Below are 17,446 nucleotides of genomic sequence, written 5' to 3'. Positions count from 1 at the left end.
TGGAGGCAATATCCATTGCCCACAATGTAGAGGAAAGTGAGTGCTTTTGTGGGAGTGGTATAGTAAATTTATTCCCCATTTTGCAGCAGCGCTCATTGACCTTACAAAAGCCTCTGCACCAAAGAGAGTCACGTGGAGTGAGGACTGTGACAGGGCATTCAAGGATCTCAAGTCAGCCATTGCAAATTACTGTTCTGCATAATCCTGACTTCACACAGTCATTCGTGATGCAGACAGATGCCTCTAGAGTTGGCATAGGTGTAGTGCTGTTGCAGGAGTTGGATGGGGTGAGGCGTCCAGTAGCATTCGTACAACTCAACAACGCTAACAATTTTACAGTAGCACAGAAGAATGTTCTATTTGATTGGAATAATATTACAAATTATGTATAATTTACAGGAATGTCCATCCATTTTCTATACTTGCCTAATCCATCGGCCCGGGTCGCAGGGGGGCTAGAGCCTATCCCAGCAGTCATTGGGGGAGACACGGGGTACACCCTGGACAGTTCGCCACTCCATCACAGTACCACACAGAGACAAACGAGACAAGCAACCACACACGCACTCCTAAGGACTATTTCAGAGACACCAATTAACCTAACATGCATGTTTTTGGACATTGAGGAAGCCAGAGTACCCCGAGAGAACTATGCATGCACTCCACACAGAAAGACCCCAGCTGGGAGTTGAACCTGGAACCCTTGCGCTGTGTGGTGACGGTGCTAACCACCACGGTTGTATGTAAATATTTTGTGATTCTCTGATAGTTCAGCATCTCCTCAATGGGCTGTTCCATTTGATGAGCTACAGCAGGAAAGCATTTAGTTGCCCTCACTAATGTAATGGTGTTTACCGCTATCCTCAGCAAAGCTGAGTCATCCTTCATCATAAGAGTATAAGAAACTTATGTTCACTAAGAAACCTTTAAGGTAATACTGGATATGTGCAAAGAAAACTATAAGAACAACAGACTCCCTGTGTCACCTTGGGTGGTGTGTTGCGTGGCGATGAAGGGAGGACCCAGATGCAGATATTTAAATTGAAAAATTGATTGAGTTAAACAGTCCAACAAAAAGCGCAGCTGACTAGAACTGTGAATTGAACTGCAGCTAACGAGAACTGTGAAAAACCTGACACGAATACTAAAGACAAACCTGATAACACGAGTGACAATGGCATGGATGACGGTGAGGATCTGGCACTGAACATGAGAAAAAAAAAAAAAACAACCTGGAAACTAAATACTGAGGGGAGGTGATTGGTGACTGAGTGCAGCTTAGGGGAGAAACACAGGTGACGTGGATGAAGCTGATGGCAGGGCAAGAGAAACTAAGGAAAACGTGTAGCAGTAGGTCACAATAGAGCAGCGAGCCACACACTTGCGACGCCAATCAGAGGATGATTAAGAGCAGGTTGACTTAAAGACTCTTCGCAGATTCCTCAGAGTCCTTCTGTGCTCTGTGACTGACTGCTCTGGGGTAAAATTAACTTTTTAGCATTGCTTTATGTGTATTTTAATGATTGTAATTGTGGGTCTGTCATTTATCATCATTAACAGTGCTTTCTTTGTTTTTCTTTTAGGCACAGCACTGGGTGCTGTTTATTTCAGTTTTGTGTATTAGATTTCAATTGTATTGAATTTGTTTGAGTTATTTAAGTTTTAACGTTCTGGCTCTTTTGTTTCTAGTATTGTGGCAGGTGAGGCCCTCCTTTCACGGTGTGTGGCGATGCTGGGAGTTCACTGGTGATATGGTTTGTGGTTGCACATTTAGTTAGTGTGGTGTCTTTATTTGAAGTGTGTTGGATTTGTATTTCTTTTTGATATTTAGTGTACTCCCAGTGTCCTAGGTAGTGAGTGGTTGGTCTCCCAGCTGTGGTAGGACTATCTATCTCCTTACTTTCCATTTACTGTGTCTTTTAGAGTTTTACTGAGTGTAAAATAAAATTAGAAATGACTGACCCACACTAAGCATTGTGGCCTCTTTAATTGAAGCCCCTGTGAGTCCGCTAGGTTACACATGGCAAAACTAAAGACTAAACCAGAAACTTAAAACCTAACAAACATGACACCTTGCAGTGGTTTGGAGTTTTGTGAGGGCTAGAATGAAGATTGTGATTGAACTGGACACACGTTTGAACTTGTCTATTCCTTATTGTTACCCACACAGTGTAGCCAATTAGCAACTGGCCCAGGTATCCCTAGGCCTGAAGTTCATAACATCTGCGTGTGGGGTCTCAGTTATGTTGGCTCATACACCTGCATAAAGCTAAATTTATACTCTTCCAGAACATCGATGTGACGTCTTCATTGAGCATTCAAAGTTCTGCGTCGAGGGAACACTTTGCTCTGCAATTCACCATGCAGGTAGGGAGGTAAACTACGACTAACACAGATGAAATGAGTCAGTCATTAATCAATTCAGGGTTTTGTGACTGTTTATTTTTTTTTCTTTTTCAGACCTGAAAACCATCTAAAGACTGAAGGAGCAATGATTGACAGCAACTGATTTTGTTTTTAATCATTATATAAATGTTTCATTGAATTTGTTCAGGATTTTCTGACATTCAGGGCCTAGTCGAGGTTTTTCTGTTAAGTGTAGGCTGATTCTACCAACTCTGGGAAGGACTGCCACAACAACGTGAATTAACAGGCTTAATGAGCAGCAGAAATAGTGGATCATCAAAAACTTACCAACACATTCACCACAACTTTAAAATATAAATACTGAACTGGTAATTGCAGTTGTTGCTTATATCAGTAACTGTGAGTTGCAGTGAGTTGGTCTGTCAAGTTCAAACATACCTGATTGATCAATTGCATTGTAAAGCCCTCGTTTCAGTCATTTTGACTTCCAGTGTATTAAATATTCTGTCTCAACAGGTATGGCGTTTTCATAGCATATGAGGCAATGACTGACCTAGCCTGTTTGACCCACCTGGACAATTCAACATACAGCACACCTGACTCAAATCGAATAAGTTGGTGTGTCACATAAGCAAAGAAGAAATAAATGGTTTTAACACTTTTTTTTTTCTTTGACCTGTGAAATGAGGGGATTATTTATTTATTTTTTTTCAGTTTAATGACCCAAAAATCTTTGCTCATTCTGACAAATGATCCCCATTTTAAGGTGACACATTGCTGCCTGCAAACAACTTTCCCTACTTTCAGGGATATGCTCCTCCCATTCCTGTTCATTATTACTTCTAGCCAGCTCTTTGACTGGCTAGAGGTACCTCATTCTTTGACAAATATGCAATTAGCTTTTCAAATATGAGGAACTCTGGGTGTACACTGAGCTGAAACTGCACAAAGATAAATCTGAAAGGTCTCCAGATTACAACATTTATTGATATTCAGTGATATAAACTCACAGCTATGATAGTTATAATTCTGTTGATTAACTATAAAGATGCAGTATAAAGTTTTAAATTACACCACTGAGAACATAACCTGTTACAAGTATTATAATCATGTGTTGTAATTTGTAATCTGCTTAAAAAATACAGATAGATAAATTCAGCTGCAAATCATAAAAAAGCTATAAAATATATTCATTTCAAATTCAGTTACACCCCCAGAAACAGAAAAAACCTGCCTTATTCTAAAACAAAACGAAAATAATTTAATTTTTTTTACTGAGTTTTACTGCTTCATGCTGTAGTACACACATTCACTCCAGGTGGGGTCTCTCTGTCTTCTGTTGGTTTGGTTGACACTTACTGCAGCTTGATAGATGTTATGTGCACGTAGGTAACTCTGTAAATAAAAACAAACGCACGGCTTTCATATCAGTATTTATGACTATTAATTTAATTATCTTTGTGAAGTTAAGTGGTCACTGAAATGTAACTGAACAGTTCTGTCAAGCTGTTGATATTCACCTTTGGATCTGCTGTGGGGGGGTGTGAAAATCTTTGAGACTCTGATAATAAAACAGAGAAAGGATGAAAGAAAGGTTTACATTTAATTTAAAAATGTCAAAATATGCAAATATAAGCTGGAATATTAAAATGGTACCAGATACCTGAAAATTTGCAGCTGTTTGTTTTTTTCATCAAACACACTGAGAAAGCCAACAAAACACTAAGAATGGAGGTGAAAGCAAAGACTGCTCCCCAGGAATAAGCAACAACGTCAACCTCTGCATCCACTGAGAGACAGATGACAGAAACAGAAATTTTCATTCGTTTCAGAGGTTTAATTTGTGGATATTGTTCAAAATTAAAGAACAATGTTACTCACGTTCCAAGTCCAGCTTGGTACCGTTTCCAAACAATATGTGTCCACATGAGGCAACAGCACAGTAGTAGGTCCCAGACATGTTCAAGTTCTTCATCGGCAGGTTGTACACACAGGTGTGCGTTTGTTGGTTGGTTTTCCTCTCACACTGATCATTCCTGTCTCCCTGGATGTAAATGATTCCTGGATGAGATTCATCTGAGTTTCTGAACCAGAAAACACTGTGTCCTCCATTGCAAATACCAGTGTGTACTGTACAGCTCAGAGTCACAGAGTCTCCTGACTGGACAGTCTGAGATGCCGACTGATGGACCAAAGCTTGGATTTTGGAACCTGATCCTTGTACACTGACTGTAGTGCCCTCTGCAAATTCAAGATTGTGCAAATAGCCACTTGCACAGTAATAAGTCGCTGAGTCTGAAATGCACAGATCTGTTATCTTTAGGTGATATTTACCTTTTTCAGTGTTCAGTGTGAAGCGAGGATTGTTTTCGAATCCATCATGAAAAGTGGGGTTTGTGCCATACTTGTAGAAAATTGAAATGACTTGTGGTTTCTGCCCCAGATTTAGTTTATACCAGTAAAACCGTGCATCGACAACATCGTCATAGAAACATGGCAAAGTCACGCTGTCTCCAGTTTTTACTGATAGAAAGCGTTTGTCCTGACGAACAGATGTGGAGAATTTCAGGTTTTTTGGCTGGGCTGAAGAAAAGAGAGACAAAACAAATAAACCCATGACAGCAATTGTAGATAGTGTGAAAGATTAAAAATGCTCAGAAAAACTCACCCATTTCCCCAAAGTACATGCATATCAGACAGAAGACAAACTGTGCAGGTTTTATCATCTTTGCACTGAATGAAACTGACACTGATCCTTTCTTCGCTTTTCAAGAAACAAGGCTTGTTTTATTGGCCAAGCTGAAGTGATGCAACTTGTCCTGATTAGGAAGTAGGTCACGTGTAAACTGCTACCTTTAGTGTCAAGTTTTAAGAAAAATTACACATTCAACACTCATTCCTCTTACTCATTCCTGCTTTAGCTTTTAAATCATAAGAACATTTATGACAACAGTTGTGTATACACACTGAAAAATGTTTTAGTTTGTCCATGGTGTGCCTGCAGTCTAAAACATGTCAGAACCGGGCAGTACACAGGACACAGATGCAGGATCTTTCAGTATAAGTTTATTTAAAAAACCTCTTATGGGTCTCCTGACAGAGAAAACAAGGGGCTATTAAATCCTAATACACTATCCTCAATAATTAGGCTTGAGGCTAGTGTAACTATAAAACTTCATGAAAATCAAAATCACTCCACGCCAGGAGGAAAACAAAAGACTATAAAAGATTATCTTTAAACTCTACGCACTCGTCTAACGAGGCGGAACAAACAAATGAAGCTCTCCCGAAAACGGAGGCACTATGAAACTTTACAGAAAACAAAACACTCTCCGTTTAATGGAGGCTCCATGAAATTACAAATCACTAAACGCAACCGCTCCTTTAACGGAGGTGCTATGAAACATTATAAACAAAAGATCACTCCCAAATGGAGGAAACCAAAACAGACTATGAACTTTAAACGAATCCAAACTATCACTATGGTTCAAAACTTTACAAACAAAAGATCTCTCTGAAGGAGGAACACTCAACTTCAAAGGACAAGGTAATCGCGACTATGGAACACTGGAAATGGCTAGAATGACGAACTCTCATAAGATTGTAGCGACACACTGGCACAAGACAAGAGAAACGCAGACTATTTGAACACACAGGGAACCAAGGGGAACAGGTGGAAACACTTGGGAATCAGGGAAGACAATCAGACATTTGACACGGGAGGAAGAGCAAGATACCTGAAACGAGAGGGAAGTTAATATTTCAAAATAAAACCGGAAATGACGAGTCAACACCTATTTCATAACATAAAGTGTCAGTGAATCCTGACAAGATATCAGTAAACTGCTCTGTGGCTGTCAATTAATGTTACACTATTTTCAACATAATGTGGATGATAGATGCCATCGTGTGTCAACAGTTGAGAAGTTTAATTTAACTTTTTAAATTGTGGTGTTTATATGTATTAGGTTGTTGTTACCCTTTTCCAGTTGTATTCTGATAAATATTACAGACAAAGTACAAAAACCTGACTGAATATATTTGATGGCACAGTGAAGGTATGATGAAACAAAAGGGCAAATAACGCCTTGTAGCTGTGTAATTGTCACGTTTTATGTTTTGATTATCTTGTTTTCAGGTCTTTTATCATGTTTTGAGGTTATTTGTTATGTTTTCAGGTTTCTAGGTTTCTTGTCATGTTTTTTCCCCTGTCACTTAGCTTCACTCAAGTCATCTGTTTTCTGATTCACAGCTGCACCTCGTCACCAATCACCTCCCACAATATATAGTTTCCAGGTTTCCATCAGTCATGGCGAAATCCTCACCTCACTTCCATGTTCACGCCACGAATGTTAAGTCAGGTTTTGCCTCATAGTCCCATAGTCAAGTTAAATCCATAGTCTTGTTTGTTTAAATTCATAGTTAGGTCTTGTTAGTTATGCCACAGTCTTGTCTTGCTTTGTTTTTTCATAGTCTCGTTTTTTGGTATTTGAGTATCCGGCTCAGCCGCGCCTTTTGTTCTTGCATTGTGCTGTTTGGAATAAACCCTTTGTTTTTTTAAGTCTGCGTCTGGGTCCTCCCTTTTCGCACCACGAATCCTGACAATAATCCCCATATGAATAAAAGTCAAACTCTCACTAGTTTGGACGAGAAAAACAATGTTCTCTCAATCAATTAAGAAAAAAAAGAGAATTTCATAGCGGATTTTAGAGCTAAACTGATGTGATAAACAAATAATACTGTCAAGTTAAATTAGTTACAGGAGTCATGATACCCTACAAGTTTAAATAACAAATGCACAACTTGCCTATATCCCCACATGACGAAACTGAAAAAGTGGCAGACTTAAAAAGCTATTTACTATAGTCTATGAACAGTATCTTAAAGCCATCCATCCATGGATGCATTTTTGTCATCAGCATAGTCATCTTCTGCTTCTTTGGCAATAGGCAAACTGAAAGGTATGACTGATTATTTCAACATATATATATATATATATTGAATGTGTATATATATATATATATATATATATATATATATATATACACATTCAATTCAATTAAATTACAACAGTTGTCATCTCAAGGCACTTAAATAATATAGTCCAAATCAAGCCAATTTGAGTTCAATTCATTGTAATCATAATCCAATGAAATCCAATTAATTGATTTCAAAATAATCTAATTCATTCATATAGAGCTAATTTCAGTCCAATTTATCATATAGATGTGAATTAAACCAACCTAATGCAGTTCCTTTAATCCCAATAACATGTTCAAGTCTCTGTAATAGAATGCTGTGATTGATTGTATCAACTGCAGCACTAAGATCTAACAGGACAAGAGCAAACACAAGTCTACTATCAGAGGCTAAGAGGAGATCATTGGTAACTTTCACCAGTGCTGTTTCTGTGCTATGATGCACTCTGAAGTCTGTACTTTGTAGAGCCACTTTTTACAGAGTTACAGCTGCAAGTCTCCTAGGGTACCACATCTGCTTATATTTTTCATATTATATCTCTCTATATATATATATTTATTCTATATATTCATACCACATATTCTTAATTCAATTCAATCCAATCCAATTCAGTTCAATTCAGTTTATTTATATATCACCAGATCCCAACAAATGTCATCTCAAGGCACTTCAATGATACAGTCCAATTCAAGCTAATTAGAGTCCAATTCATTGTAATCATAATCCAATAAAATCCAATTAATCAAATTCAAAATTAATCCAATTCATTCATACAAAGGGTTGTATTAATTGAGGTCTCATGCTTCACTGTGGGGATGGTGTTCTTGGGGTGATGAGAATTGTTGGGTTTGCACCAGAAATAGCTTCATCTTTGATGGCCAAAAAGTTTAATATTTGTTAATTACGACCACTGGACTTTTGTTTGTACTTGATGGGTTGATGGGTCTCCCACATGCCTTTTGACAAACTTTTCTGTAAGCAGTGGCTTTTTTTCTGGCTTCTCCTCTGTAAAGCCCAGCTCTGTGGAGTGAACAGCTTAATATAATCCAATGGACAGATATACAAAATTCTATGAAAATGAATGTCCTTTAAGGTCTCAAAGGTAAACACATGTAAATGTTGAATCTGGTTTTAAGGGGTAAAAAAAACATGTATTCATTAAGACATGTAAGAAGTCATAATTTTTCACATTAGCAACATCTAAATCCCCCCAAAATTCTAAGACTACTAATACTAAGCTTAATTTTGACAGCACTCACTGTCCTTAGGCCAAAAAACTCTGCAATAAAGATTTAATGGCAAGTATCGGAGATGATAGTTTTTGGAACAATGAAACTGTTTAGACTGTCTGCTTCATAGTAGATTTACCATAATCCTGTAATAATGAGCTGAAATACTTTTCAACCTAAATCTGATCTCAAAGGGCTGTTTTTTTGTTTGTTTGTTTTTACTTTGAAAAAAACTTTAAAATGATTTGAACTAAAAGTTTACAGAGATTTTCTTTTTTTTTTTTTTTTTTTTTTTTTTTCCCTTGTCCTGTTCAGCATTATGGCAGCAGAATTGTAGTCTGAATACCTTTGATGCCAAACAGATTTGCTTTGCCAAGGGAAGTTTTATAAATGTAAAGCTCCCCTTGATGCCCATTTATTTATTTTGTTGACAATATATGACATGTAATAGAACTGAACCGGACCGGGGGACAAGGAAAGAAGAAGAGGAAAGAAGAGGAAACAGAACAAAAATAGAAACAAAAACCAGACAACCAGCTGCTACACCTGTAAAAAACAAAACAGACAACAATCCATGGCCTCTGAGGGGAATACAGCCTTAGCGCCACCAGGAGCACCTGAAAGCAGACAAGAAGAGAAAAAACAAACACACAAACAAACAAAAACAAGCACAAGAAGCGGCAATCGTATACAACACAGGTGTGGATATAGATGACCTGAGACGACATGATAATACAGCAACTGCTTAGCGAGCATGCTACTGGGCTAATAAATGTGTGTGTGTGAGAACATGCAATACCCATGGCACAGGACCTACATGGTAACCATGCTTAGTTATGAGTGTATAAGTGTACAGAGCCACAATCCACAGCTGCCCCCCAGCAATCAGAAGCAAGCAGAGAGGGCCACAAGACCCAGGCCACCAGCAGCCCCCACGGAGCACAGAACCCAGGAAGCCCACCACAGGGACAACTACGCATCCACCCAGAAGACTGCAGAGGAAGCCCCCGGACAGAGCCCCCATAAGCATAGGGCAGAGGCCCTCCGGGAGTCAGGGGCAACAGCCCACCGACCCCGCCAGGCCCCAGCCGCCCAGACATGGGCCGTGCACTGGACCCGGGCCCCGGGAGCCCGAGCGCCCCCAAACCCCCCGGCAGAGGCCCCACCCAATACCCAGGAGGGCCAAGCGCCCCAGACAGCCACACAGTGGGTCAGCGCCTGCCCCAGCGCCCCTGGCCAAGTGCCCTGGGAGTCAAGACGTGCCCACAGGTGGGTGAAGTCGCGAGCAGCGGGGAGAGGCAACGCCGCCCCCCCATCGGGAGAAGCACAAGCAGGCCAGGCGACAGCAAGTCCCAGATCCAGGCCAAATCATCACCACACACACTTTCACGTCCCATACATCCACACGTCCTCCCTCCCTCGACTCCGCTGGGGTGTAGTGCAGCGGGCACACCAGGGGGCCAGCAGCCCCCCTGCCACCACAGACCCCGAACCAGCAGAACAATTAATTAATCCTCTTGGCCCCTCCCGCCCCTATACAGAGATTTTCTATTGCGTTAGCACCCTCTCATCACCTCATGAATTAATACCGCATGCCACTTATTGTGCCACTGGGTGCTTGAGTAAATTTCCTAAACGAGAAAGCTAAAGGGATATTTAGCTAGACCACCCTGTTTAAACAAACAATGAATTAAAATAAAAATGACTCTTTTGACTGTTGTCTCATTCGTCAAGATGTTTTCAATAAAATTCACTTCACTAATGCTTCCTTTACTAATGCTAAACATATCAGCTTAATCCTTGCAAGACTGTTAGTTAGCCCACTTACTGCTTGAAGGGGACGAGGTGAGGCCGTAGTGCTCAAACACGATACCACAAAGAAAAATCTATATTCAGGTTCAGGGCTGACCTCATCTGTTTCTATATATGTATCACTTTCTGCTAGTGTAATGGGTAATTAAGCTTAATGTTTATGAATTTTCTCAGAAGATGTGTACAAGTTACAAAATGTGTAAATTTAATTTTATAGGCATTTCAGTAGTGAAAGTATTTATATTTGTACAACCCTTTACCTCTTTCATGTGAAATTAAAATATGAGTTTAAAAAGCACAAAATACATATCTGTAATTTGTTCTATTTTTTTTTGTGGATATTGTTTTGCACAAAAAGCCAAATACATATTTGCACACTGAGGTATTTGTAGACTGTTGTACATATGTGTGCACTGTCTTGTGCATGTTGCAATTATTCTTAACGGGTCAGCTGTGGTGCAAGTTGACAAAAATCCACAAGCAAACAGGAGTGAAGTCACAAATGTAATGCACAAATTGCCAGGAAGCCATCAATACATTGTAAAACTTGATCCACAAGTAGAAATGAATGCACTAAAGCAAAGACGTTCACAGAGCAAGATCCACATATTTGAAAATCTTTCTGTATATTTGTGTATACAACAACACCTATCTGTTGATAGACACAGTTACAAATTGTCTTCTGTGGGCTACAAATCATTAAGTTCAAGAAAACATTTTATAGCAAAAAAATAAATCCTACACCAATATGAAAATTATAATGTCTATATTAGACTTAAAGCAACATTCCTGGAGCTACAGCAGCAATGAAAGCTGACAAAAAATTGCTTAATTATTTTATTCTTTATTTATCTTACTGCTTAAATTCAATCAGGAAGTGACTAAATTTTGTCAGACAACTAAATTGCAGGGGGATTTTTTTTGTAGCTTTTGTCTTAAGTGATATTCTTATATACTACTAAAACCCACAAATATCACTCAAATTTTTCACCTCAAATCAGATCATAAATAAAAAACTAATGCTTTTTATTAAATATTTCTCTGGTCAACACATTATCTCATATTTTATATCCGAGTGTGAGATATTGTAATTTGTCTAGTGGTCAGTCCCATTGCTGTACATCTATTTTGGAACTGATTCTGCAAACCTTAGTGTTAAGTTCAAGACCTTACTTTCCCTGCTCCAAGAGCCAAAAGTTTTTAGCCTGCTCACCACGAGGTTGTTAACATCCAGGCAGACTGATTTTTCTTCTTTTTCTGCAGTTATCTTTCTCATATGTGCTGTGTACTGTATATAACATTTCATGATTCTACATTAGCTTTCCAGTGAATGCAGCAGAACAGCAGCAGTAACGTAAAGAAAAAAGTGGCATTTGGTTTCAGTGAGTTTTACTACTGACCACTCACTGTGGTGGGTGAGGCCAAGCACATGATACACAAGTCACACAGGATGACAAAGTCAGTTGTTGCTACTTGGAATTAGGCACGATCATGTCTCATGGTTACAGTACTCCAAATGTCAATTTTTTTAATCACATTTACAGTTACATGAAATTCAAAACAACATTCAGAGATGAGTTCAAAACCATTGAGGGTAAATCCAAGGTGGATCCTGAACGTTATCTGTTTGTCATCTGTCAGTCTATTAATAAATGTAAGCTTCTGGATTTACTGGTTTGATCAGTGAGAAACATAATCAATATCTATTAAAGATAAGACCATAAAATATTGTAGATTGTGGTTTCTTATGAAAAGAAAATTACTCGCCACGATACTGAAGCATCCTGCTTGAAATTGTAACTAAAATATATTACCTAAAATGTGCTTGTTATCTAAATTTAACTAAGCCTCAAGAGATCTCGTGTCTAAAAGGAAGCTATACATATGTCATTCACTGAGATACATAACAAGTTCAATTCTACTGCCTCACACTGGAGTAGATGCATTCACTCGTGAAGTTGTTTTGTTGTTTCCTTGATCTGTTGGGCTGGTTAACATCTAAAGCAGCATAATGGAGGCTGTCCATGTCTTTGTTGTTACCCTGGTAACAAAATACATAAAACAGATCAAAATATGGTACCTGATACATTTGTTTTGATAAGATGTTTACAATGAATAAAGTTCAGATCTGTAGTGGTAAGTCTCACCCCTGCGTTAGTCGTAGGAAGAGCTGAAAATCTTGACTCTGTTTGTGAAACACAACTTTTATTGAAAATATATGTTCAGCGGACAAATTGAAAATCAAAGAGAAAAAAGATGGTCTTGCTCGCTGTACCTGTGGATCGGCAACTGTTTCTTTTGTTCATCTTGTAGACTGAGAAACTCAGTAAAACAATCAGGAGGGTGGTGAATATCAGAGCTCCAGCCAAGATATACACCAAGAGGTGGTCCTCCTCACCTGCAGAGAACCAGCCTTTAGAAACACATATCTTCCTTCACAGAGCCTTGGAACAGTAGTCACAGCTTTGGTGTTTTTCCTATTTTGTCGCATTAAAACTTGGACATTTTTAAATGGAAATGTTCTGTGGATTGTATATGAAGAACCTACACAAGCCTCAGTCTGACAATTAACATTGCATTAACATGAGATCATTTCAGTAAAGTGAAAAAATGCAGCTTCGCAAACAACTGGCATGCCCAGCAGAAATTAGGAAAACAGAACAGCTGCTATGTGACAAAATCAGGTGTGTGAGAGCAGCTGCAGATAAAATCATACTTGGTAGAAGTGCATGACACAGGTGAGGAAAGTCAGTGTGGAGCAGTTGTTTGTCTGGGCCAAATAAAAAGCTCAACTTTCATTACACATGCTTTCATATGGCTTTTTGCTGAGCAAATCACCAGATTCTGCTGATGCTGGTAGGCCTCCGTCTTTTTTCACTCCTTTATAGCTGTATTCTGAAGGCTCCATTTATTTTAGTACATCACCTTTTTGCAGGGTTGGTCATTCTGTCAGCTGTACGAGTGTATTATTTTCTGTGACTAATGCAGAAATTACTGCAACATCTTTGTCTTCACCTGCAGGGTGTGTGCAGGCACAACTTGGCATGGGACGTTCACTGTCGACAAGAACGTTGCCTGTCCTCCCTAACTGTCTCCCAAAAGTCACAGTAAATGTGTGCATAGCTAATGAACACGTTGATTTCAATTGGTTCATGCATAACGTTGCCTAGTGGCATCTACCAGCTTTACTTGCAGTCAGAACAATGGCCAAATAGCATTTTGTTCAAACATTTTAAAGAACAACTACACTTTAAGCAGATTATTTAGTGACTGAGAGACAGGCTGTCAAATCTGTTGGATAATGAAGCTTTTTGTGTTGTTGCTACCTGACAGAAAGTACAGCATATTGAAAGTGTAATGCATACAGGAATGTAAAAACCTAGACTAAGACTAAAAAAAAAAATTTTAAAAATAAAAATAAAAATTTCAATAGCAAATCAAAAGGCCACATTTCTATCTGATTGAGAGTCTGTTGTATGACTTAAAGGTTACTGTACACCAGCAGAACCAATGCACCTGGACGAAGCTGGAGAAGTTTTGCCTCAAAGAATCGGCAAAAATCCCAGAGGATAGATGTGCCAAGCCTATAAAGATATACCCCCAAGAGACTTTAAGCCATAACTGTATCAAAAGGGGTCTCTGCAATATAAGGATTTTTGGGGGCTGACCACTTAAGCACATGTAGATTCACAGTTCTTCCTATTTGTTTTTTGTTTGACAATTCATAATGCTCACGAGATTTAAAGTAGCAGGTCTGAGGCGTAGATATATTCATACAAACCCCCCCACCTGCCAAAATTATCTTTGAATCTATTTTAACTCCTGATTGTAAGGCAACAAAATGAAAACAATACCAAAGGGAGTGGATACTTGTCAAGTCATTATATATAACAGATCAGATGTATTTGTGGACTACATATGTCAATTGATCAAGACTGTTACTTACGTGTGAAGTCCAGCTTGGTCCCATTTCCAAACAGTATTTGTCCACAAGAAGCAACAGCACAGTAGTAGGTCCCAGCATGAGACACATTCAGGTTATTCACTGGCAGGCTGTACACACAGGTGTGTGTTTGGATGTTGGGATTTCTCTCACATTTATCATGACTGCCTCCATAGGTGTAAATGAGTCCTGGATAAGATTCTTCAGAGTTTTTGAACCAGTAAACGCTGTGTTCACCGTCACAGGTCCCAGTGTGTACTGTACACTTCAGAGACTCAGAGCGTGCTGGCTGGATAGTCTGAGATTCTGACTGAAGGACTGAAGCTTGAATATAAGTACCTGAACCTTTTACACTCAATGTAGCGCCCTCTCCAAAAGTTAAGACGGCTGCATAGCTAGCTGCGCAGTAGTAAGTTGCTGAGTCTGAAAATTTTAGATCTAAAATGTTTAAGTGATGTGAATGGTTTTCAGTATTGAGAGTGAAGCGTGGATTGTTATTAAATTTACCATTAAAAGTGACTTTTGTATCATACACATAAAAGGTAGACATGAGCTTTGGTTTCTGTCCCGGAGTCTGAATGTACCAAAAGAGCCATGCAGAATCATCACCTTTATAGAAACATTGTAAAGTCACGCTGTCACCAATTAGAGCTGATATAAAACGTCTTGTCTGATGAACAGATGAGGACAATGTCAGATGAGTCTTCTGAGCTGAAGTGAATTTAGAATAAAAACAAGCACAATCAATTATATGCAATGTATTCACTGCAGAAAGGAATATTTGGAATATTTGTATTAAAAATGCATAAAAAGTTCAGAAACAGAACTCACCCAATTTACCTAAAAACAAACATGTCAGACAGAAGAAAAACTGTATGGAAGTCATTGTGTTTGGATTCTTGTGTCGAATGAAAAGAAGCTTTATACTTTCTCCACTCTGAAGAGACAAGACTAAGTTTGATTGGCCAGTCTGAAGTGACACATGTCCTACTTAGAAAACATAATCACATGTTCACAGCCACCAACCAAGTCAAGTCTGGTTCTTGAAAAAATTGCCATGGGGAAGGAAATAAGAATATCTTAGACTCTCCTTGTTAATTCATAATTCAGGGAATCAAGAAAATACATTTATTTGCAGTTCCAAAATGAAAAAAAAAACAGGGTGGAGTCAAATGTCACTTGACATTAAACATTTAAGTTACTAGGAGACTGTTGAGTGGACACAGTATGTTTTATAACTTATCAAACCCCCTAAAATGAAGTAAAATACTTTAGAGAGACTGCTGGAGACTACGCTGCCCAGTGACCTCAGCCATCCTTTCAAATTAATTTTAAAAATAAATGTTGATGTTGAATTCTTGATTCATCTTGAAGAGGTAGGGGCAGGAGACATATACAACCTAAACATCTGCAGAGCAAGTATTAGAAATTACCACATAAGGAGATTAATGTAATTTGATCAAATTTAACAGAATGCAAATGTTCAAAAGTTCAAATTAACTTAAACACTATTCTAATTTATTTTTAATATTACTTGTTTTTAATCTCTTCTTTTATTCTCCTCAATCTGTTGTTATAACTTGTGTATATGGATGGATAGATAGATAGATAGATAGATAGATAGATAGATAGATAGATAGATAGATAGATAGATAGATAGATAGATAGATAGATAGATAGATAGATAGATAGATAGATAGATAGATAGATAGATAGATAGATAGATAGATAGATAGATAGATAGATAGATAGATAGATAGATAGATAGATAGATAGATAGATAGATAGAAAACTTATTCAGCCTTTATTTTCAGTTTTAGTGATCTCTGGCTTACAGTGCATTTGTGTGGGAGTGCAACCACCTCTACATCCTGCTGAGACCTCAGTGGCTGCTGCACTGACTGAGACTGAGAACAAAAGTATTAACTTTTTTTTATCTGCATTCATTGTAAAAGCAAGTTTACAGTCAAATACAGCATCATAGAAGCTAACCTACAGAGGAAAGCATGTTGATTTCATGTTACTTTTAAATGCAAATTTACCAGTGTCACACCTCACTAAGATCTGTTCTGTTCATCAAGAGGCAAGTTAGGGCAGTTTAACACTCTATTCAATTCTGCCAAGCAGAGATGTAGTGCTACCTACATGCGTAGGTTGATATAGCTATACCTCAATGCAGGGGATTTGCCAATGACCAGACAAGTATGAGTGCACATCTTGCAAAAAAAGCTGCTAGTGGGCACAAAAGATGTGCTGCAAAAAAAAAAAAGTTAATGACAATATTGAACTGGACCTAAGCTCTTCTGCCTGCAGTTGTCAAACTGTCTCTAAGCAGATTTGGATTGTGCCAGAGCAATAGCTCAGTTGTTGCCAGTCCTTGTCCGTGTTAACTCCTGTCGTGAATGCTTTAGATGCTTCCTTGTTTCAAAACATCCAGCTCAAAATAAAGAGTCAGCAGAACTTGAGGACAAACTGTTGAGAGAACCACTTCATTTGAATCCCATGTGTTGTAGCAGGGAAACATCTCAAACATGCAGAGCAGTGTTCCCCTAGAACCAGAGTTGAGAAATACTGCTATTTATCATTAAGTTAGTCTGTTGTACCTGTCCCGGACAGTCAAGCAAAAGTGGCATCTAACAAGGAATCATTAGCTGCGCCTGTAGTAACGTATGTACCAAACCAGGAAATGGACTGTTACAACCTTGGCCGTCATGCTTTAAAAACACATGCTTTACTTCTAGTGGAAGATGGGAAAAGGACAGTTTTCTGAGATTCAGTCGGATAGTCTACATACTCATCCTTCCACTTCGACCTCCTCCGCGAGGAGGAAGTGGTCATAGTGGTCATAGTATTAATTCATAGTCAAAGCAATTCCAAAACGCATTATCAAAACTATTCCAACACATAAAAGCTCTGTTGTGAAGCCATAGTTTATTCTTTTTTTGTTTTGTTTTGTTTTTCTCGTGAGACTTATCGGTATGACTAAGGCTGTTTCCTTCATACGGACAGTCTTCCAACATTATGCTAAATGCAGCAATACAACTGCACTAAGTTTGGGGAGACATTTCTCATGTTGTTCCAAAACCTGCAAGCTTGGTCACATTAATGTGACAGA

The 17,446-nt window shown here is 38.6% G+C and overlaps 2 protein-coding genes across 2 annotated transcripts; both read right to left on the bottom strand.

The window, feature by feature from the left end:
* Window positions 1–3,648: 3,648 nt before the first annotated feature.
* On the bottom strand, window positions 3,649–5,135 carry LOC140281817 (uncharacterized). Its single transcript, XM_072376316.1, has 5 exons — window positions 5,036–5,135; window positions 4,249–4,950; window positions 4,031–4,156; window positions 3,888–3,928; window positions 3,649–3,762 (listed from the first exon to the last, which is right to left on the bottom strand). The coding sequence occupies exons 1-5, from the start codon at window positions 5,091–5,093 to the stop codon at window positions 3,649–3,651; spliced, it is 1,041 nt and encodes a 346-aa protein (XP_072232417.1). The 5' UTR covers window positions 5,094–5,135.
* Window positions 5,136–12,296: 7,161 nt separating this feature from the next.
* Window positions 12,297–15,217, bottom strand: LOC140281770 (uncharacterized). Its single transcript, XM_072376262.1, has 5 exons — window positions 15,163–15,217; window positions 14,335–15,042; window positions 12,664–12,786; window positions 12,536–12,573; window positions 12,297–12,429 (listed from the first exon to the last, which is right to left on the bottom strand). Exons 1-5 carry the CDS (start codon window positions 15,215–15,217, stop codon window positions 12,307–12,309), a joined length of 1,047 nt encoding a protein of 348 aa, XP_072232363.1. The 3' UTR covers window positions 12,297–12,306.
* Window positions 15,218–17,446: the final 2,229 nt, after the last annotated feature.

Source organism: Leuresthes tenuis, unplaced genomic scaffold (assembly GCF_036924035.1).
Source record: "Leuresthes tenuis unplaced genomic scaffold, fLeuTen1.0.hap1 SCAF_22, whole genome shotgun sequence".
NCBI classification, from domain to species: domain Eukaryota; kingdom Metazoa; phylum Chordata; class Actinopteri; order Atheriniformes; family Atherinopsidae; genus Leuresthes; species Leuresthes tenuis.
The sequence above is the reverse complement of the archived record's forward strand: the minus strand, read 5'-3'. Positions and strand labels throughout refer to the sequence as shown.